This window comes from Acinonyx jubatus, chromosome E4, assembly GCF_027475565.1.
Source record: "Acinonyx jubatus isolate Ajub_Pintada_27869175 chromosome E4, VMU_Ajub_asm_v1.0, whole genome shotgun sequence".
Lineage (NCBI taxonomy): Eukaryota > Metazoa > Chordata > Mammalia > Carnivora > Felidae > Acinonyx > Acinonyx jubatus.
In genome coordinates, this window is record NC_069395.1 from 1,778,267 (window position 1) to 1,801,099 (window position 22,833).

General features: G+C 56.1%; 1 protein-coding gene across 6 annotated transcripts in view; it reads right to left on the minus strand.

The window, feature by feature from the left end:
* The window catches only part of ARHGEF2 (Rho/Rac guanine nucleotide exchange factor 2), a 45,003-nt gene that overhangs the window by 19,429 nt on the left and 2,741 nt on the right, over positions 1 to 22,833 (minus strand). For 2 of the 6 annotated variants that reach the window (XM_027048266.2, XM_053208772.1), the window contains exons 2-6: positions 18,726 to 19,024; positions 17,403 to 17,520; positions 10,124 to 10,241; positions 9,499 to 9,538; positions 8,249 to 8,342 (exon numbers count right to left, since the gene is read on the minus strand). In XM_027048266.2, the coding sequence (XP_026904067.2) occupies positions 8,249 to 8,342; positions 9,499 to 9,538; positions 10,124 to 10,241; positions 17,403 to 17,520; positions 18,726 to 19,003 (648 nt within the window). In that variant the 5' untranslated portion in view covers positions 19,004 to 19,024. Of the gene's footprint in view, positions 1 to 4,220; positions 4,490 to 4,613; positions 4,639 to 8,248; positions 8,343 to 8,596; positions 8,770 to 9,498; positions 9,539 to 10,123; positions 10,242 to 17,402; positions 17,521 to 18,725; positions 19,025 to 22,833 lie in introns of those variants that run through there. The other 4 variants (XM_027048270.2, XM_053208775.1, XM_053208774.1 and 1 more) reach the window with 4 other exon arrangements.

Here is a 22,833-nt window from a genome sequence, read left to right on the forward strand (position 1 = left end):
CCGACTGGTCAGCCCTGCTCATCCGCCCCACGGAAGCCTGGCGTCGGGAGGCAGGGAGGAAGGCGCACTGGGTCGGTCCCCCAGCTCGGCGGCCTGTCCAACAGGCACTGGGCGCACATTTGCAAGGGAAGGGAGGACGATTGCGAGGAGGGACGGCGGACACTGAGGCCCGGGGTCCAGCAGCACCCTCACCCCGCTCCGGGGACCCCTCAGTCCTCACTGGAGCACCCACCCTTCTTTCTACTCCACTTCCTTTGAGCCTAGACCCTGAGGGTTTCCTCTGAGGGCCCGGAGAGGCCGGCCCAAAGCTCCCCTCCGTTGTCCCTCCAGATCGTGGTCACTTGGGGGCAAGAAAGGCGAGGGGACGAGGGCAGTGTCCCCGTCTTCCCCCTTCTCCGCACTGTGCCTCCCTCGGCGGCGAAATGAGGAAAATGGTGCCGTGTGTGAGGAAGGCACTGGGAGCTGGGCTCCCTGGTGGGCAGCAGTGGGTGGCAGAGCCCCCCCAGGCAGGTGGGCGCCTCTCCCAGCAAGGCCCCGAGGCTCATTCTTCCACCGGGGGTCCATGCCGCGACCTCCGGGGCAGTCATGTGGTGCTCAGAGCCACAGCCCCTTCCTCAAGATGGTGAGGCCCCTGCAGGGTGACCAGAAGGCACCCGAGGGTCCCGCTGGGATCCAAGTCACCTGCGGCACGGCGCCTGACCAGCCGGGGCGCAGAGTCATAGGCTGTGGAGTGCACGGGGTCGTGGGGATGGGGGCTTTGGGCTGGGAAATGAGCAGACAGAGGGTGCCTGGCCACAGGACTGAGAGGAAGGCCAGGCTCTGCTCCTTTGTGAGCTTCCCGGCGACAAGATAAAGGCAGCAGCCCGAGGAGAAGGTGGCCAAAGCCAGAAACATAACACAGAAAGACATCACCGGACACACAAAGGCACTTAATAAATGCTTGCTCGATGAATGAGAATGACACGCCAGACAACGGGGGCGGAGGGGGCACACTGGCGGAGCAGCAGAGGGGCGCTAAGGGCCATGGGGAATAAAATCAGGCCGGGGACCCTGCAACTCAGGCCTCCTGGACCCCAGCCTGCCCCCTGCCCGGCCACACCTGTCGGGTCAGGAGAGAGACAGCAGAGGGGAGGGCGGGGGGGGGGGGGGGGGGGGAGAGGCAAACAGACGGGCATTTGTGCAGGCGAACAATAGCCGTGCCAGGACTCCCTGCCCTCCTGGCACAGGGCAGGCCGGCTGGGCTGGGAGGGGGCAGCTGCTGCCTGCACCCCCTCCCCCAAGACACACAAACAAACCCAGGAGGGTCCAGCCAGCTTCCCTCAGCCATATCTCTCACCAGCTCCAGGAGCCCTGGCCAATCTGCTCACTCAGGCTACTAGACGGCCCTCAAACCAGAGACGGAAGCTAAAAATGGAACTACTTCCAGAAAGCTCGAGCCCCCTAATCTGGTGACCGCGGCTCAAGACAGTAACCCAAAGCATCTGGGGACAGACAGCCACACACGCACACACACACACACTCAACACAGGTCACACGCTTGCATGGGATTCACACATTCAGATCTGTCCCCTCCAGGATCCAAGGTCGGTTCCAGGGAAGCCAGGACTGAGCTCAGGCCCCTCTCTCTGTCCTTTGCTGAGCCCAGCCGGCCCTTCCCCAGGCACCAGCAACCCCTGTAGCAGCGACTTCCCTTCCTCGGCTCGGTCCTGAACCTCCATGACCCTAGAACCTCTTCCTGTGCCCCTAAAAGCTTCAACCTCCCCGGGACCCTCAGTTCCTGCAAAACTTCCTTACAAAACTGCCAGCCAGCCGGGTCAGCCCCTCCCTGCTCACCCAGCCCTCCTCCCCGGGCCCAGCTCCTCTCCCAGTCCATCCTGCACACAAAGCCAGCCACCTCTCCTTACCCAGAACAAAGAAATCGCCTCTCCCTCTCTCCCACTCCACCTGCCCCACACACGCCAATGCTGGGGGCCTGGAGACTCCAAGGGAACCCCAGCCTCCAGGGCCGTCCTGGAGGCCCCTGCCGGCCCCTAGACAGGAAAGGACCCTTTGTTCTGACACATGAAGGTTAGGATTTGGGTGGGGGAAGAGCAGGGGGCCAGAGGGAAAGGGGCCTGTGGGGTCTGGAGCCAGGGAAGGTAGGAAGTAGAAAGAATGGGGAGCGGAGAGAAAGGGGTGACGGGAACAGACACATGGGGAGGGGCTGCAGTCAGCCTCTGTGAAGCTGGGAGGAACAGGGTATTCACCCTCACAGTTTCTCCTTCTCTGAGAAGTCCCGGGTGTCAGGCAGGGAAGGGGGCAGGGGTGTGGGCCCAGGGCTTGGTCTGACCCATCCCTCCAAATAGGTAGCAGGGAGACCATCTTCCTCAAATAATCTCATTTCCAGCAGGGCCCCTCTACTTCCCACCACAGTATAAAAAGAAAGGAGACAGCTGGTGCGCTGGGGGAGGGGGAAGAGGGGATCCAGGGTTTGTTGGCCAAGCACCAACTCCCCCCTTCTGTAACCACAGCTTTCCGGAGGCGGCCCTCCCCTTCCGACCAACCCAAACCAACCCAAACCGACAACCACCCTCCTCCTGCGGCGCTCTGCCCTCAGATCCACCCACTCAGTCCCCCCCCCCCAAGCCCCCACTCCCCAAACCACAGCAGGCCCCAGGACAGAAGGCGCCCCAGTCCCCCCGCTACTAGAAAGACCAAGGCATGAGGACCCAGGTATCTGGCCCCCCAGCTCTTTCCGATGAAGAAGGACTCCAGTATCTAAGCTTCCAGAGGCCCTGTCTACACCCCCTCTCCAGGTCTGCCCCCCACGGCTCCCTCTTGGCTTTCCTTTTTAGGGTGGAACCAAATTTCCGTGGTTTCAAAAAAACCTCTCCGCCCCCCTTTGGCTCTACTCCAGGGTCTCAGCTCCAACGGTTGAAAAATAAACAGACACTCAGGGCTGGGGCCTGGCCGGGCCGGGGTTGAGCAGAGCCCGTCTGCCACCCCGTGGCTCCAGCACACTTCCTGTCTTAGGCTCTGCTCCAATCCCCAGTTGCCTTCCTGTTGGCAGAATCTCATCCCGGCCCCCCGAAGGGAAAGTTCCAGGATGGAACCTCTCCCAACTTAGCCTGGAGACAGGTAGCCAGGCTAGGAGTTAGGAGGAGTGTGGGAGGGCTCTCCACCATTTTCCAGGGCTCCCAGAGGGCACTGCCCCCTTGCTGCAAGCACCGTGGGGGTGATGGGCACTGGGGCAGAGGGAAGGGCACTGGGGGCAGGGCACTGGCGGCAGAGGGAAGCCAGAGATTAAACCAGCTATGGGCGGGGGCCTGGCCCTCCTGATAATGGGTACAGTGCGGGCGACCTGGCTGCTGGGAGGCGCTGTCTGCATGCCACGGGCTGCCGGCTCTAACCTGTTCACGGACACCTCATTTCCCGGGGTCTGGGGTATACAGAGGTCATGGCCTTGGAGAGTGGGCCTGGCTACAAAGACAGGGATAAAGGATACTTGGGAAGGAGCGAGGGCCAAGGATAATTATACCCCAGACTCTGGAAATGGAAGGTGAATGGGTCCCAGGATGAAGAGTGAAGGAAGGGCTAGGGAGAGGAGGGAGGAGGGGCGACAGGGGCACAGAGCCGGCCAGCCGGTCACCCTCGGGGTTTCACGCAGGGAGAACAGGGGGCTTGGAAGCTGGCGGGTCACACAGGGACGGCGACCCGAGGCCCTGTGTTCCAGAAACAGGTGTGCCCAGGGCCCCGGAGGACGGAGGAAAGGATCCCAACTACACAAAGACCTCTGCTCCCGGCGCCTGAGGGTGATGGTTCCTGGGGGGAAGTACGCCGTCCCGACCCCAGCCACCCGCCTACCAGAGGGGGAAGTGAATCACAGCTGGAAAGTCCATCTGCGGGGGGAGGAGGGGCTGACTTTTGTCTGGGGGGCGGGAGGACGGCGGCGGCGGCGGTGCGGGCGGGAGGAACCGGGAAACCACCCCTCCAGGCCCCTGCGCCGGATGGCGGGGACAAAGGGGGATGAGCACGCCGGCGACCGCGGGGCGCAAGGGCCCCCGGGCCGAGGGGAGCCCCGCCGACACGCGCACCTCCCTCCTCCCGCGCGGTCCCTTCCCGGAGCAACTTTCTTCCGGGCGGTCGGGCCGGGAGGGGTTGGGGGTGGGGGGCGGCGCGGGACGCCCCCCGGGGCCCGGCGCTCCCTCCCGGCCCCGCCGCCCCGCGCCCCCAGAGCCCACCTTGCTCGCCAGCTCCCGGCTCCGCTCGGTCCGCGCGCGCGTGAGCGACTCGATCCGAGACATGGTCGGGGCGGCGGCGACGGGCGGTCCCGGGACAGGAAGGCGGCTCGCGCGCGCGGCCCCGCGCAGTTCCTCAAACGCGAGCCTCCCCGCGGGCCGGGGGCGGGGGCCGCCGGGCCGGGCCCGGGGCGCTGGCCGCCGCTCGCCCCGCCGGCCCTGCGCGCCCTGCCCGCGCCCTGCCCGCGCCGACCTCTACCCGGGAGCCCCGCGGCCCCCCGCCCCGCGCGCTCTGCAGGGAGCCCCGCCGCCCGCGCCGCCAGGCCCCGCGCGCCGCTGGGGGCAGGGCAGGGGGAGGGCGGGGGAAGCGAGGGGAAGCGAGAGGCCGGTCTTTACCGGGCGTGGAGGCGAGGGTGCGCGCCCGAGGACTCTCCCGCGAGCCCCCCGCCCCGCCCCGCCCCGCCCCGAGCGGCGGCCGCCCCCGGCCCCGCCCCCGCCCCGGCCCCGCCCCCGGCCCGGGCGCGGGCCCCGCCCCCTCTCGGGAGGCCGGGGAAGTCCTTCCTGGTGTCTAACCCCGCTTCCCTCCGTTGGCTGTTAGGCCGGAGCCGAAAGGCTGGACACCGGCCCGCCCCCGCTCCGGGGGGCACTCAGGGCCTGGCCAGTCTCCCCACAAGCGGCGGCGTGCAGTGGGGCATTGTTTCGGGGCCCTCTGCCGCAGCCTGAGCCACCCTCCACCTTTGCCGAGTTTCCTGCTGCTGCAAACTTCCTCCCCCAATCTAACTATAATCCTTCACACTGCAGTTCATTTCTGCCTCTCAGGCTCTCGCATTTCTCTGCAGAACCTTGGGGCAGAGCATCCTGTGTCTGCACGGTCCTGCCTGCAAAAAGTGTAGGGGAAGGAGGGAGAGGAGGCCCAACCCAGATGCCGCAGCTCCCGGCTCAGAGGCAGCTCCAGCCAGTGTTTCCAGCCCAGCTCAGCACTCCCCTTAGGTGCCAATTTTAGCCTCTGCCACTATTTTGGGCTTCGCTGCCTCACCACTGGCTGAGCCCGTTGGGCTCCTCACCCCCAGCACCACCTCCACACTGCTCCCCTAGCCTCCCTCCTGCCTAACAACTCTTTCATCACCTCCTTCCTCACCCATTCCACTGTTTAAGAATCCATGTACCGCAAAGACCAGAAAACAGGAGAGGGGATAAGCCCATTTCAGGCCGGATGGAAATTAGAAAGCAAAAAGGACTTTCCCAGGGCCAGGAGGCAGGCTGGTTCCCCCAGGCTTGCACCTGCGGGGAAGACCTTATGGGAAGGCCCTAGGAACTCCCCCAAACCAGAAATCCTGGCCCAGAACCCCAGACTTGACCTCCCCGCAGTGAGCAGGCAGGGCTGAGGAATGTACTAAATATAAAAACAGAACAGACAACCAGAAGCCAGAATCTTGGCCTGGTGGCTCCACCCACTGGGGGCCCAGAGACCAGGGGTGGGCCAGGACCTGAACTTTTCTCCCAGGCCTAGGGTGGGAGAGTGCCACAAGCAAAGGGTGGACTCTTAAAGGGCCACACTGTAGTGTGGGCACCCAGTGGGCGGAGCCATGAGGCCAGGACCCGAATCGCAGGGTTTGAGGGAACTCTCAGGCCGGCCTCAGACTCAGGTCTCTGTGAAGGAAGCAGACCTAAGGCTCCAGCCCTTTTCTGCCTCCACCCCCATCTTCAGTGAGCTCTGTGTCCCAGCCTGGCCCTCGCTCAATGCCCACCTCTTCCGCTTAGGAGATGAGTGGCCAGGAAGGGGGTTTGGGAGTGGGTACGGGAAACCCGTCTACCTTGAGGAACAGCTGGGCTTTTAGAGAGCTAAGCCTGCTGCCTGACTTAATTTTCATCTTATGCATCCCGGGAACACTTCCAAAACCAAACCCTTGCGTCGTCATCTCCCTATCCCCGCCCCACTCCTATCCACTGATACTTCCCATTATTTTCAGAAATTATTTTTTAGATACCCCATAACAAAAGGCAACCCGAATTTCTGCCAGAACCTAAAAGTAGCCACCACCAGAGCCCGAAACTCTTGACCTTGGGATCGTGAGTTCAAGCCCCACATTTGGTGTGGAGATTACTTTAAAATAAGAATCGCCAGGGGTGGCTCAGTTGGTTAAGCATCCAGCTTCGGCTCAGGTCACGACCTCACAGTTCGTGGGTTCCGGCCCCGTGTCAGGCTCTGTGCCGACAGCTCAGAGCCTGGAGCCTGCTTTGGATTTTGTGTCTCCCTCTCTCTCTCTGCCCCTCCCCCACTCACACTCTGTCTCTTCTGTCTCTCTCAACATTAAAAAACAATTTTTTAATAAAATAAAAGAGAATGAAAATCTTTTTACAAAGCAACAACAAAAAAGCTTTGGGTCTGCAATACCGCCCTGCCTCCTGGTAACTGTAGGATCTCAGGGAAGTAATTGAGCCGCTGCGTTCGTTGTCTTGTCTACAAAATGGAGATTAAAATATTTCTCTTTGTCAGAGTGGTATGAAAATGAAATGGGATGACCTCTGGAAAAGTGTTTTGTCCACCTCGATGACTCTAGTCAAATAGGAAGGAATAAGCCACTTCCTCTCTCCAGCCCCGCCCCCTGATGTTGACCTGCCAGGGGCAGTCCCGAGCTGGGAGGAGGGGAAGGGGTTTAGTGAGGCAGGCACACGCACTCGTGAGTGTGGAACAGCGCTGGGCCGGAGACCCTGGTGGGGAAGGGCGAGTCTGGCCAGACGCTGACTCGCTCGGGCTCTTTCCCGCTGCCTATCCGGGTCCCACGCTGCCCACACCCCCCTTCACCTGGTTACTTTACTTCTCACCGAACTTGGGCCAAGGGTGGACAAACGCAGAAGACCCCTGGGGATCGGGATGCCCCCCACCCCGGGCAGCACAGACTCCCCCTGCGGGGAAAGAAGGCAGCTCCCCCAGCACACTCTCCTACCCTGAGCTAAGAGAGCTCCTGAGGGCGCTGGCCGGAGACCCCAGGTCCCTGGAGAGCTAAGTCCCCCGTGGGAGAAAAGAAGCCTCACTGCCCCACTGCCCTCCCCACCCCGGCTTTAAGATTCCAGCCGCTCCTGCTCAGACTGCCTGGTCCCCTGCCTCAACCCCCACCCCCACCCCCTCCGGCCTGTGGTGAGAGGGTGCTAACCAGCGGGTTTCTCCTCTGCCTGACCCGTTGGAAGGCCAAAAGGCTGGCGGGGGAGCAAGCCCGGCCCGGCCCCGGGCGGCGAGGGATGAGAATCCCGGGGCTCTTCCAGGTGCATATGGAGGTTTTCTCTGCAGTCTTTCTCCATGCTCAGCAGCCGCCCCGGGTTGGAAGGTGCATGCACACTTGGGGAGGTCCCGGGAGGAAAAGGGGGGTGCTCATTCTGCCAGGAAATGGAGAACGCGGAAAGGCATTGGAGCAGCAGCCAGAGCTCCTGGTCTCGCAGCGCCGGGGTCGGTAATAAGGGACCCGGGAGGATAGTTTCACCTTCCCGGGGTCAGAACTGGACGTGGCCCTACACGCGTGGCTGTGCGTGGGTTTCCACAACGTCGTACTTTCCTGGTTCCCACGCTGCCTGGGGTCGAATTGCAACTCCGGCAGCTGCTGCACCCACCCATACAATTCCGAGTGGAAAGGCACTTTGCAAACCCTTACAGACGCTCCGAAGAAGTAAAAAGTAGGGCCGTAATTATGATCATTATCCTTCTTCCCCAGTGGTTCCGATCCCTGCTGCCCACCTCTTAGCCACGTGAGGCCGGAAGAGAGGTAGGGCTCAGCCACTCTTCCCCCCTCCCAGCTGTCCACAGCTGGCTGCGGAGCTGGAGGCAGGGGGGCAGGGGGGCGCAGAGGAAAGGTGACCCTCCCCCCATGCAGGGAGGGAGTCTGGGAGAAATACCACGTGCTTCCTCCAAGCCTGAACCATTGCCCTGGGCGTCTGTCTCCCGGGGAAGCTGGGGACAGAGCAGAAGGTGGGGTGCAGAGGAGGGGAACTGAGGAGGGCAGGGGGGCCAGGCCTCCTGCTTCCCCGCTGACTCCTACCTTGGCCTTTCCGGTCATGCCCAGGAGGAGACTGAGGGTCCGGCGCAGGGGGGAGTCCACCCAGGTACCTGAGCCCCCTTCCAGTTGGCTACAGCTGCAGAGAGAAAAAGAAGAGGTGAAGGGCTGGAGGCTGAGCTGGAAAAGAAAAGCAAGATGTTCCCGGAGAGATGGTGGAAGGAGGCGCCATGCCCGGAGGGGAGAAAGGAGGTCCGAGAAAGGACTGGGACTGAGAAAGCCCCTCGCCCCACCCCCACCTCCCGGATGTGCACGGCTGCTGCCCAGGCACCTCAGTGTGTGAGGAGAACTCCAGGCTCCTCCCAGATAAGTGCAGACCCTCCCCCTTCCTACCTAACTCAGGCCCGGCCTCTGCCGGCACTGCTTCCCGACCAAAGCTGCGGGGTGAGGGCCCCCCAGTGGAGCATGTTCCCCTCAAAACACAAGAGCCCTGTGTACGACCCTCTCTGCTGTGTGGAAAGGGCCTCTGGGCCCAAAGCCAATAAGGAGTGGATTTCCTGGGATTTCATCAGCCCCATCCCATGAGCTAATCCCAAACCCAGAGCCAGGAGGATGTGTCAGCTAGAGATTTTCAGGGTCACAAATCAGAGCTTGGCATCTTAAAGGGCCCTGGCTAGCTCATCCAGCCGCACTGTCTGGGAGGGCCCGGCCGCTCTAACCAGGCTTCAGCTGCAGGGGCCAAATAAACAGGTGCCGATTTTGTGTGCTGATTTTTCTGGGCACCGAAATCTCCCAGGCTTCCGCAGCTCCAGGGCTGGGCCTCAGCCCCTGCCCTCCCACCCAGGGCTCCACAGCCCCTGCCCAGCTCTCCGTAGAGCCACTCCCCTCTGGTTATGATCTGAACCTCCAAGTCTGATGCATGGGGTCCTTAGTCACCGTGTCTCCCTAAGACTGTCCAGTAGCTGATCTGCCCACCCCCCTTCCTGGCCTTGACAACTCCCTCTCTCCTCTTCATCTGACCGCCTGGGGTCTGGATACTACTTTCCTTTCCCTAATTGCTTCACTCTCCCATGAGGCTACTGGGAGCCCTGTAACCCTCCCTGGCCACTGAATGAGGAGAGGGTGAATTCTGTAAAGCTCGGGGACAGGGCCTTTTGGAGGCCTAGGATCAGAAATGTTAAAGGGAGCGATGTTTCAGGAAGCAGAGACCCTTGGGTGCTACAAGATCCGTGGACCAGTCCCACTGCCCCTCTTCCATCGGGGCCTCTGAAGGGCTCTGGGTCTCCCAAACTCACCTTCGGCTGAGGTCAGTGGCGGAGGGCTGGCATAAATTCCCTGCCAACACAAAAGGAGACGAGAAGTGTCCGGCTAAAGCCAGACAAAGACGCCCGGGGCTACCTCCCCCACCCCTCCACCTGGATCAGGTTCCCATGCTGCAGGTGCATGTGACTGGCACTGGAGTGGGGGCGGGGGGTGTCTGAGCAGCGCAGAGCTGAAGAACTGAGAGGCCAGGGAGCAGAGCACGGGACCCTGTAGAGCAGGGGGTGGGAGCCTGAGTCTCAGCTCCGTCTCTGCAGAACCTAATGGAGACAACAGAGGTCTCGCACTGAGCCTCCAGTGCCTCATCTTGAGGACAAGGTACATGGCAGGTAACTGTCCTTCATCTCCTGTGACGGGGAGGGGGGGCAGGGGAGGGGGACTGGAGAGCCGCACTCTGTCCTATGTCCTCCTTCATTGGAAGGAGAGTTCTGAATTCAGACCTCTCATTTGAATAGAGGCATGTTGGTGTTTCCAAGGGTGTGTGGTTAAGCAGAACCCAGGACACCCAGACTCTAAACAGCTGGCGGTGGGCGGTGAGGGACGGTGGTGAGACAGACAGGGGAAGGGGCCACCACTGCCTTGCCTCCCACCTCCACTCACCAGCCGGGTCGGAACAGCCCAAGAAACAACTGATGCCACTCATGGACGCAGACTTGGAAAGCACGCCCGTGGCCGAACGGTCCAAAGGGCCAACGGATGGATGACAGCAGCTCTGACCCTAGAATCGCATCAAGAACGCTCACTCAAAGTCAGGCCTCACCCCTCCCGCTCCCTGTGCTCTTCTTCCCTGTCCTCCACACCTGCCACGTTCCACCTGAAATCCTTGGGAAGTTAATCCCACTGTTCGGCGTTCAGCACTCTGCTGCAATTCGAGCCCAAAGCAGGAAACGTCTTAGAAAAAATTTACACTGAAGGGTTTCCAGAGATGACAGACTCAAACTATGGAGGCCAGGCAGGTAATAAAAACAAACAAACAAAATGAAATGAAACAACAGAGACAGTCTGGATTTAAGACAAAAGGGAGTAGGAATATTCATGAACCACACACTCAACAATTAGGAAATAAATATTTTTCTCAAGCCTATACGAAGCACTTCAAAAACTGGCCACATATCAGGCCAGAAGGCAAATTATTTTTTATTTTTTTAATGTTTATTTATTTTTGAGAGAGAAAGAAACAGAGCGTGCATGGGGGAGGGGCAGAGAGAGAGGGAGACCCAAAATCCGAACCAGGCTCCAGGCTCTGAGCTGTCAGCACAGAGCCTGACGCGGGGCCCGAACCCATGAACCCTGAGATCATGACCTGAGCCAAAGTCGGACACTTAACTGACTGAGCCACCCAGGTGCCCCAGAAGGCAAGTTTTAACACATTTCAAATAATCTGTATCATAGAGATCATAAGAAACAAGCCAGAAATCCCCTTCCAGTGGATTGGATGAGGGATCTGAGATGTATTCACATATCAAAATACTAACCAAAAGTAAAAATGGGGGCGCTTGGGTGGCTCAGTCAGTTGAGCGTCTGGCTTTGGCTCAGGTCATGGTCTCGAAGTTCCTGAGTTCAAGCCCCACGTTGGGCTCTGTGCTGAGCTCAGAGCCTGGAGCTTGCTTCAGATTCTGTGTCTCTCTCTCTCTCCCCCTCCCCTGCTCATGCTCTGCCTCTCTCTGTCTCTCAAAAATAAATAAATGTTAACAAAATTTTTTTTAATAAATAAAACTTAAAAAAAATGAAAATGAACAAACCACAGCCCACCCTACAATATGGATGAATCTCACAAACATAATATTGAGTGAAAGAATCAAGAACACAAAATGTATATGCTGTATGGTTATACTCATAAAGTTTAAAATAAGCAAAACTAGTTAATATTGTTTAGACTTGCATATAAAGGGGGTAAATCTATTAGGAAAATTGAGCTTAAAAGTAAAGTGGGGTGCCTGGCTGGCTCATTTGGTGGAGTGTGGGACTGTTGATCTTGAGGTCATGAGTTCGAGCCCCACGTTGGGTGCAGAGATTACTTAAACATAAAATCTTAAAAAAAAAAGAGTCAAGAAAGTGGTCATCTCTGACGGGAAAAAGAGGGCTATGGATGCAGAGGGACACAAGGACCATGTAGGTTTTAGTGACACTCTAGTGTTTCTTGTGTAAGCTGGGTGGTTACATGGCTATTTGCTTCCTAATGGTTCATTACATTCTACAGGTAAGTTTTATTTTTTATTTTTTTTTTTGCTATATATTTGTTCTGTCTCAAAAATGTTTTCAGTTTTAAAAAGTCTCTATAGATTTATAAAATTTAAAACACTCTTCTAAATAGACTTACTGGACAAACAAGAAAGAAATCATAATGGAAATTTAAAGATAGTTTATGACATGCTATATTTAATGAAAATACCAAAGAGCTACAGCACAAAACTTGTGGGAGATGGCCGAGGTGGTATTTCAAGGATAATTTATAGCCTTATTTGAAAAAAATTTGTAAAATAAACGAACTATGCCCACTTTTTAAAAAAATTTTTTTTAACGTTTATTTATTTTTGAGACAGAGAGAGACAGAGCATGAACAGGCGAGGGGCAGAGAGAGAGGGAGACACAGAATCAGAAGCAGGCTCCAGGCTCTGAGCCATCAGCCCAGAGCCCGACGCGGGGCTCGAACCCACGGACCGCGAGATCGTGACCTAAGCTGAAGTCAGGTCGCTTAACCGACCGAGCCACCCAGGCGCCCCAAACTATGCCCACTTTAAAATTGGAAAAGGAACAACAGAACAAATTCAAAGAAAACAGGAAAGATATAATAAAGATAAAACAGACATCAGGGCCCCTGGCTGACCTAGTCAGTAGAGCATGTGACTCAGGATCTTGGGGTGGTAAGTTTGAGCCTCAGGCGGGGTGGACAGATTCGTTTAAAAATTTAAAACTTAAGGGGCACCTGGGTGGTTCAGTTGGTTAAGCGTCTGACTTCAGCTCAGGTCACGATCTCACAGTTGGCGGGTTTGAGCCCCATGTCGGGCTCTGTGTTGACAGCTCAGAGCCTGGGGCCTGCTTCGGATTCTGTGTTTCCCTCTCTCTGTGCCCCTTCCTTGCTAGTCCTCTGTTTCTCTCTCTCAAAAATAAATAAAAACATTAAAATAATTAATTAATTAATTAATTAATTAAAAAATAAAAATCAGGAATCACTGGAGCAATAACCATAAAATAGGATCAATAAAAGCCAAGAGTTGTTTTTAGGAACAGGTAAATAAAACAGACAAGGCTGCAGAAGAGTGATGGACAGAGGGCAGGCATGAATTGAGGGAGAATGGGAGAATAGCGATGGCAGTGCGGTGACTGGAAAGGCAGGAGAAGGCTGCCCACGACTTGCTGGCAGCAATTTGGAAGATGCAAGCAAGACGGGAAAATTCCTTTTAAAAAAATGTGTGTGTTTGTACCTATATCTATATCCATATAACTCACCAAAACTGAATCTAGAAGAAATAGAAAGTCTGAATAGTCCTATTAAAGAAATGGAATTGGTAGTCAATCTTTCTCTAAGCAAAACACACTGAGCCAAACAGTTTTATAGGCAAGGGACGGGTGTCTCGAGGAATAGGTCACTGAAATCTTAAGCAATCTTCCAAAGAATAGAAACGAAAACCCTCCAACTCTTTCTCTAATGCAAATATAACCTTAATTCTTAAACTGCACACAGGCAGTCTGACAAAGGGAGATTTGGGGCCAATCTCTCTTATCAACATAAGTACAAAAATCCCAAACAAAATATTAGCAAACTGAAGTCGATTTTAAATGGGTACAAATTGTGGGGTACCTGAGTGGCTCAGTTGGTTAAGCGTCCAACTTCAGTTCAGGTCATGATCTCACAGTTCATGGGTTCGAGCCCCACATGGGGCTCTGCATTGACAGCTTGGAGCCTGGAGACTTCTTTGGATTCTGCGTCTCCCTCTCTCTCTGCCCCTCCCCTCCTCATGTTCTGTCTCTCTCTCAAAAAAAATTAAACATTAAAATAAATAAATAAATATACAAACAAACAAACAAACATTTTTAAAAAAGGAATAGGAGGGGTGCCTGGGTGGCTTAGTCAGTTAATCATGCAACTCTTGATTTCAGCTCAGCATGATCTCACTGTTCATGAATTTGAGCCCCACATCGGGCTCTGTGCTGACAGCTTGGAGCCTGGAGCTTTGGATTCTGTGTCTCCCTCTCTTTCTGCCCCTCCCCTGCTCACACTCTTTCTCTCTCTCTCAAAAATAAATAAAACATTAAAAAATATTTTTAAAGAATGAGATACCTCTAAGACACCCACCAGAATGACTAAAATTTAAAACTTGAAAACAGAAGTATAATATACCTAAGAATAAACCTATATCCACAAGATCTACACAGAAAAAAATGATATTGCAGAGGTGTACTATTTTCATGGATAGGAAGAAGCAATTTTGTACAGATGTCAACTTTTCCTAAATTACTCTCTAGATTCATTGCAACTCCAATTAAAATCTTAAACACTTTTTTAAATGTTCATTTGTTTTTGAGAGAGAGAGAGAGAAAGAGCGTGAGCAAGGGAAGGTCAGAGAGAGAGAGGGAGACAGAGGATCCGAAATGGGTTCTACTCTGAGAGTGGAAAGCCTGATGTGGGGTTCCAACTCATGAACTGTGAGATCATGACCTGAGCTGTAGTCAGAAGCTTAACCAAGTGAGCCACCCAGGCACCCATTAAACATGTTTTAATGCATGTTTTACATACATGTTATGCTTCAATAATTTTTTTTTTTTAATTAAGAAATTTGGGGCAGGGGTATCTGGATGGTTCAGTTGATTAAGTGTCTGACTCTTGATTTCAGCTCAGGTCATGATCCCACAGTTCGTGAGTTTGAGCCCTGCATTGGGCTCTACTCTGACAGTGTGGAGCCTGCTTGGGATTCTCTCTCTCTCTCCCTCTCTCTCTGCCCCTCTCTGTCTCTCTCTCTTTCAAAATAAATAAACTTTTTAAAAAATTTAAAAAGCAAACACAAGAAATTCAGGAGTGCCTGGCTGTCTCTGTCTGTGGAATGTGTGACTCTTGATCTCAGGCCTGTAAGTTCGAGCCCCATGTTGGGTATGGAGATTACTTAAAAATACAGTCTTTAAAAAATGAATAAATAAAAAATAAAAATTAAGAAATTCTGTTTATATGTAAAGTCACCATGGGAGAAGGAAAAGACAAACCACTTTTCTCCGTTTTGTGAAAAGTTCATTGTAACACCTATCACAACAAAGGATAGACAAAAGACAGGGGAGGAATTTGGGCAAAAGACAGGAAGAGGAATTTCACAGAAGAGGAAAGACAACAGTCCTGCATACATATGAAAAGATGCTCAATCGCATTTGTAATAAAGATCATTCAAATGAATACCTCAATGAGATTTGTAACCACTAGACTGGCAAAATTAAGAAGTCTGATGACGGGGCGCCTGGGTGGCTCAGTCGGTTAAGCGTCCGACTTCAGCTCAGGTCACCATCTCGCGGTCCGTGAGTTCGAGCCCCGTGTCAGGCTCTGGGCTGACGGCTCAGAGCCTGGAGCCTGCTTCCCATTCTGTGTCCCCCCTCTCTCTGCCCCTCCCCTGTTCATGCTCTGTCTCTCTCTGTCTCAAAAATAAATAAATGTAAAAAAAAAATAAAAAAAAAAGAAGTCTGATGACTCCGAATGTTGGAAGTGATTTGGTTCAACAGGAACTCTCCTTTACTGCTGATGGAGGTGGTAACGGTCTGCTATGACCTCGTAAGAATGGACAGGCACTCTGTGACCTAACAACACCACTCCAAGGTCTACACCCTGGAGAAACTCTTACAAATGTGCACCGAAGAGAGATAAAAGGATGTTCATAGTGACACTCTTCATGGTAGCAAAGAGTGGACATGATCTGAACGTTCATCAACGGAAGAATGGGATAACAGAGGTCTAACCATCCGCAGCACATCCATAAAAATTAGAAACAGAATGGTGAATGAACGTGCAAGTTATAGGCAACTGTGTACAATATGACATCATTGTTTTTAAACTCAGTCACAAAAAACGTATTATTTAGGTAATGTATATATTTGTATTAAAACTGTAAAAATGTAAATGAGTGATAAAAGTCAAGACAGTGATTATCTCTGGGGGTGGGGCAGGCAAGGGGGTAATAGGAGAGGAAAGAACTACACGGTGAAGACACCCCAGGCGTTGGTGGTGTAAGCTAGGTCTTGAGATGGGTAGCTGATTTATTGGGCATTCAATTTCAAACATCATATTTAAAAGGCCAAGGCGGAGGGGGGGCGCCTGGGTGGCTCAGTTAGTGGAGACACAGCCCTTGATCTCAAGGTTGCAAGTTCAAGTACCACACTGAGCATGGAGTGCATTAAAAAAAAAAAAAAAAAAAAAAAAAATCCGGATCTTAAACTGTTGGCTCTGTGATGGCCAAACAGAGTAAGTTCCGGAGCTGGACTGGGCTCACACACCATCGGTCTACACCCTGAGGGCCGGCCTGATGAGTCTCAGGCCTTTTTTGGCTGTGGACCTTGGTGGAGTTTATACTCACTTGTTCTGGAGGGAGAAACAAACAGGCCAACGTGTAGCCAGGGAGAGATTTAGGAGAGTGCTTAAAGATGAGAAGAGAGAGGAAGCAGAGCAGGAAGGTAGGAAGGAGAAAACACAGCAGAGAAAGGGGGGAGGGAACGCCTCACGGGAAGGGGCAGGAGCAGGAGAGAAGCAGGGGCAGGGAGGGAGAGGAGGGGAAAGAAACCGTGGTCTCCAGTGCTCAGCCTGTGTGCCAGCACAGTCCTGGGCACCTTAACAGCATTTTTCCCCCGAAATATTCACAACTTTAAAAGACGGGTTTTAGGGGCACCTGGTGGCTCAGTCGGTTAAGCGTCTGACTCTTGATTCCTACTCAGGGCATGATCTCACGGTCTGTGAGTTCGAGCCCCGCTTCGGGCTCCACACTGACAGTGCAGAGTCTGCTTAAGATTCTTTCCCTCCCCCCGCCTCTCAAAATAAATAAACATTAGAAACATGGTTTTTATTATCCTGATTTTCAGAGAGATGAAATAAATCGCTCAGTCAGTAAATGAAGGATCTGGGAGTCGGTCTGATTCCCCAGTCCTGGTCTTCCTGTGGCATCACCGTGCTGGGATGGTGGGGGGCGGGGGGGGGGGGCAGCAGGGATGCTGGTGGGAGGGGCTGGTGGGATGAGATGGACCCAGCCGGGCTGCTGCCTGCAGGCCACAGCAGCCCGCTTCCCTCAACCTCTCTTCCAAACCGCAGGCTGGGCCGAGGAGGCCGGTGTCGGTGGCCCCGGCCAGTTAGAGGATCAGTTACCCAGTGCGACGTAGCAGACCCAGGGGTACCTCTAAAGCCCCTGTGTACCCTCCATGTCCCTAGGTCCTGGCTGGAGATCCCCCACACATGCCCCCTTAAGCCAGAAGGCTGGGCACACTCTATATAGACCTTCTCGTTCCATAATTCTATGATTATCTTGTGAGAGAACCGATGTCTTCGTTTCTTCCCACAAATTACAAGTTCGGCTCCCAAACTGAGAAATGTGGGGTCCACAGAAAGAAGCAGTTATCGGAACAGGGGCCTTTTGATGAGAGGAACAGAGATGCCCACATCAACGCAGAGCTCAGACACAGAAAGGGGGGGACAGAGAGTCTTAGAGAAAGAGGCAGGACACCGAGCGTGAGGGACAGGGCGCACAGACACAGAGGCAAACTGAGGGCGTACAGCCCACAGACACAGCCTCGGTCAGACAGAGTCAGAGCGACGCCTGGGCGGACAGACCCAGCAGCCGGCAGGACAGAAGAGGCACAGAGTGGGGCAGCACAGCGGGAGGGAGGAGCTGGCCTCCAGGGGGACTCTTGTCCATACCACGCGGGAGGGCCGGCCACCTTGGTGCTGCAATTCCAGGAAGGCATCCAGCTCCTCTCGGCTCCGCAGTAAGGGGGGCTCCTGAGGGCACGTGCATCCCGATGTCTGCAGTTTGCTCCTGAAACACACGTAGCCACCACTGCCCTCTGTGGCTGGTGGCCAGTGCCGGGCACCAGGGGGGAACCCGGCCCCAGTCCTTCCTGTAGGCACACCTGCAGCCCAGACCCAAACGACCCGCCTCGGGAGCCGTGCTTTGGCAGAGCGGCGGACAAGGGCGGCCCCTGCCGGCCACTGGGCAGTACTGTCCCCCCAAAGGAAGCCAGCGCTCGGGGGGAGGCCAAGGGCGAGTGGCAAGCTCACCCCTTGCCTGGTTCCCGAGGCCAAGCTCTGCCCCTCCTCAGCCCAGGGCTGCCAAGGGGCAGAGCTAGTGCCTGATGGTGAGAGGCGACCCCTCGGAGACTCTGAGATGAAGCTGGCACCACGCGAGGGGCGCCCAGGGCGTCTCTGCCTCCAACTGGGTGCTCTTGGGAAGGTGCCAGGAGCCCCGCGGGCAGGGCTTCCCACCGGAGTTGCCACCCAAGCCGGGTCAGGGACACAGCACAGCGTCCTCTCCTTTCAGCCAGCTTAGCCAGCTGTGCCCAGGAGCTAGAGGTGGGCCCGCTCACTGAGCCGAGGGAACCTGTCCGTGGGGACCACTGCCAGAGCAGTGCCCTTCCGTGGCTGGCAGGCCCCCACGATGACCACTCACTGAGCTCTCCAGCCTGACCCCCGGGCCTTCTCTTTTGACCTCCTGTCCTTGGGGACTTTCCAGGGGACACGGGGAGAGACGGGTCCCCGACTTCCCACAAGCACAGGCATACAGACTTCTGAGCAGGAGCGGCTACCCGCCCCCCCCGCCCCCCCCGCAGGGCGGTGCTGTGATGTCCAAATACCTGGGTCCACATCAGCCCGGAGCCAGCAGGTGGGCATTGCCCACCCCCCAGAACACTTCCCGAGGAACCTGGGCCACATGATCCCCAAGTCCCTTCCAGTTCTGACATCCTTGCATGAAACCCAAAGCAGGAGTGTTGGCAGTACGGGTCCCTGCTCTGTGCCTCCCCCTCCTGCCTCCCCCCAGCCCCTGAGACTAGCTGGGGAGGGGCTGAGACCACTAGGAAGAAAGGCAAGGTCCCTCCTCCCCAAAGGCCTGAGGGAGGCTGGGTTTGGACTCTCCAGGGAGTGCCCAGAACGCAGGTGTCCTGGGCCCCCGTCATCCTCCCCAACTACTCTCTCCTAGGTCTAGCACTTGAGGGAAGGAGGGGCAGGAGGTCCCCTGGGGGTTACCTGCTCAGTGGGTCCTGGAGGTCCCTGTCTGGCCCCCAACTATGTCTTTTGAAGGGGTGGTGGCTGTGGGCACGGAAAGCCCCCGACCTTCGGAGGGGCACAGCGTGGAAGCCATCTCCCTCCTTCTTTTTCCCCTCCTGCTCCTGCTCCTCCTCCTCCTCCTCCTCCTCCTCCTCCAGCTGGGCTCTGGACTCGTCCACAGACAGGCAGCGGCGACTGTGGCCTCGCGACACCAGGTCTCCACCTGCGAGGAACTCCTTCGGGAAGTCTCCGCTCATGGGAGGCACGCGCAGGCCGGTCTGCGTCAAGAAGACAGCAGGGTGAGCAGAGTTCTAGAATTCTGGAACCTCGGAGCTGGGAGGGCATCACAGTCAGCCGAGCCCCCCTCCCTTCACGGGGGCGCGGAAGTGCGGAGCAGCTGGCTTGGGACGACCAGGAATGACTGCAGGACCACATCCGGGACCGGGCCTTCTGACTGTCGTCTGGTCCTCTCTCTGGGGGATAGGACATCCTCGCTCACTTGTGATTACATTTGCCGAGCACCAGTATGGCAGAAAACCCAGCCAAGCAGAGAGAAACAGATACCTGTCCTTCGAGGGACTCACAGTGTGTGTGCGTGTGTGTGCACAGACAGAAGCCCAGATCACAAACGACTCAGTGGCCAGAGTGCCGAACGCCATGGAGAAGACGCAGCGAAACGCTTTGTAGCTGCTTGGAAAGCTCGGTGAAGAGAGGAAGTGGGTGGGCCTTGAGGGGGTCTGCAGGGGTGAGGAGTTAGGGTCTGGCCAAGTTGGGGAGGGAGGAGTCTAGGCAGGTAGAGCAGCAGGGAGGAAAGTTCATAAGAAAGTATTCTGGGGGCGCCTGGGGGGCTCAGTCGGTTGAGCTGAGCGTCAGACTTCAGCTTGGGTCATGATCTCGTGGTTCGTGAGTTTGAGCCCCACATCGGGCCCTGTGCTGACAGCTCAGAGCCTGGAGCCTGCTTCGGATTCTGTGTCTCCCTCTCTCTCTGCCCCTCCCCTGCTCACACTCTGTCTGTCTCTCTCTCTCAAATAAATAAACATTAAAAAAAGAAAGTATTCTGCTTTGTCCTTCCAAGGCCAGTCAATGGGAAGTCACAGAGCCCTATGACGTCTCCCCAGTGACAGAGCGAGAGGCACCCACACCAGCCGCGTGGCGTGGAAACCCCTTCGCCCCCCCTATGTGAGCATCGTTCCTGCCCCACGTGTCTTGGGGTTAGGAACACCGCCGAGCTCCAGAGCTGAGCCCCAGCCCGGGAGGAAGTACCAGGACGGGCTGCAACCTTCCCTTCACTGCAGGCCCTGCCTCCGCACGAGTCTCCGAGGCTCCCCTTCTCCGGGGCCACCCCCAGCCATGATGTGTTGAGAGGACCCGGGAGGATCAGGAAGCCATGAGCCAGAGTCCTCCCCCTCCTCTCCAGGTTATCTCACTCCCCCGTGCACACACCAAAAGTCCAGGTTGTTGGAAAGTTGCTCCTTCAAGCTACTGTTCCTCTGTCACCGCACCCCGTCCACAGCCCCTGCTCCACCCAGGCCCGCTGCCTGAGGCCTGTCCCGGCAGGGAAGGAAGGGGTGAGCGCGGGGCCAACGCAGAGGGCACCCTGCGGCCCCGCCAGTGGCTCCGAGGACAGAAAAGGAGAGGCCTGGAGACTGATCCCTGCTCATCACACCCAGAAGCCAGGACAGGCCCTCTCTCTCTCTCAAGCGCGGCCCTGCGCCCTGTGCCCTGTACCCAGGCTCTGCGCTGCCTAGAAGTGGGAGGGGCAGCCCCACAGGGAGCGCGACTCAGTCCAAGCTGCCTGCCAACCAGTGGTCTCCCAAGCTGGGCTTCAGGGGCAGGGAGGGGGCATTGTGAGCCGGGTGGGAGGAAGAGGAGTCAGGGCGCCCGGGGTGCTCGCTAACAAGACAGGCCAGAGACCTCACCAAAGAAGCCAGCGTTGTGGAGTTACCCGCCTCCAGCTTCTACCCTCCTGCCCCACCTGGGCCCGTGGGGCTGGGTCCGTGGGGCTGGGTGAGATGCGTGAACGGGAGCCTTTCCTTCTTCTCCATCCCCGGGGACGCCACCTGCCAGAGACGGTTCTTGCTGCCCTGGCCTGGTAGACAGACATCTCTGATCCCCAAACCTCACCCTTCTGTCTCCAGCTCAGACCAACTAGCACCTGGCCTCTTCTGGGACGCCTACCCTTTCCGAGCACCTCTGTCGTCCATCCCGGCCTCTGCCCTCTGTGCAGACCCCGCCCATGGGGCTCCTTCTCCCCTCATGGCTTCATCCATCTGTCTCCACTTTTCCTGTTTCCTAACCCCACCCCTCCATGCTGCAGGGCCGCGAATTTCTATTATGTCCTTGGAAGAGAGGAGGCTTCCTCAGCTCCTCCCAGACTCACCGGCCCGCCATCCTGACGTGCAGGCTGGCCCCACGGTCGTGTCCAACCCCTGGCTTCTCCTCCGCCAGCTCCCGCCGGGCCCCCCGTCTCCCCCAGCCTCCTGAGCTCAGGAAATGGCGCAGGGCAGGGGTCAGGGCTGGCTCTCACACAATGGGTTTATTTAGCCCCCAAATGAGATTCCATCATGTCACGTCAGTGCTTCCGCTGAGCAGAGATCGGAGATTCTGAAACAGGTCTGGGGTCAGAGGCCTGAGATGAACACAGGAGGAAAGCAGGAAGGGGCTCTAAGGAGTCATTTTATCTGGACCGCATGGTTTTCCCACCAACACACACCATCGGCGTCTCCTGCCCCTGCGCTGGTCATCGGTGATGCGCTAGGCACGCCTGGGTACCGAGGCGGGAGCACTACTTGTCCGGGACAGAGGGACATCTGCTATTCAAAAGTCTGAGACCACGGTTTCCTCCGGGTGCAACGCTGGCCCTGAAGCCGGTCCTACCTGCGAGCTCCAGCACTCTGGCCGCGTGACCCTGGGAGCTGGCTCCCCGGTTCTGAGCTTCAGAGCCATCTGTGCAATGGGGACCTTGCAGCCCTCCCTTGCAGGGCTGCTGAGAGACTGGGTGACAACGTCGTACATCACGTGACCAACACTGTGCTCAGCACGGCCGAGGTACTTAACAACGGCTGTTGTTTTAATTTAGAGGCAGAGTGGAGGCCAGGCCTGCAGGATCGGAGAGCTGGGGACAGGAAGGCCCGGGACAAGAGCAGAAATAGACATTGTGTGGCGGCTGCCCCACGCCTCTCTCTCAGGAAAAGGACAGCAGGAAGAACACAACTGCGATGGCACTCGTGGCCGTGAACAAGCTCCAGTGGGGACGACAGCAACATAGAAAGCACGAAGGGCCCGAACCCGTCGTCCTGAAGAGAAGAGGGGGGGCACTGGTCGTTTAAGGCGGCCCAAATCTGTCCTGCTATCGTGTATAAATGGTTGGGGGGAAAATCAAAAGAAGAACACTACTGGGGCGCCTGGGTGGTTCAGTCAGTTGAGCGCACGACTTCGGCTCAGGTCATGATCTCACGGTCCGTGGGTTCAAGCCCCGCGTCGGGCTCTGTGCTGACAGCTGGGAGCCTGGAACCTGCTTCGGATTCTGGGTCTCCCTCTCTCTCTGCCTCTCCCCTGCTTGTGCTCTGTCTCTGTCTCTCTCCCTCTCTCAAAAATAAAATTAAAAAAAAAACATAAAAAAAAGAACACTACTTTGTGACACAGAAAAATCATATGAAATTCAAATTTCAGTGTTCATAAATAAAGGTTATTTTGGAACCCGGCCATGCCTGTTCACTTACACATGGTCTGTGGCTGTTTCTGCATTACGTCAGCAAAGTTGTAACTGCGACAGAGACCATATGGCCCACAGAGCCTAAAATATTTATTATCTGGGTCTTTGCAGAAAAAGTTTGCAGACTCCTGATTTAGAGCAACCGGGTCTCAAAATCTGAGGAAGGATGAAAAAGAGACCAGAGAGAGATGTTAAGGCTCAGTGCATTACCAGGCAGGCGTTCAGCAACCAGCCTGGGGTCGGGGTGCTGAGATCCCAACATGCCAATTTCCTAAGTAGCATCTGGAGCCCACAGGGGAAGAGTTAGCCCATAATGGGTGCCTACGGTATCTTTTTTTTTTAAGTTTTTATTTATTTTGAGAGAGCACAGGG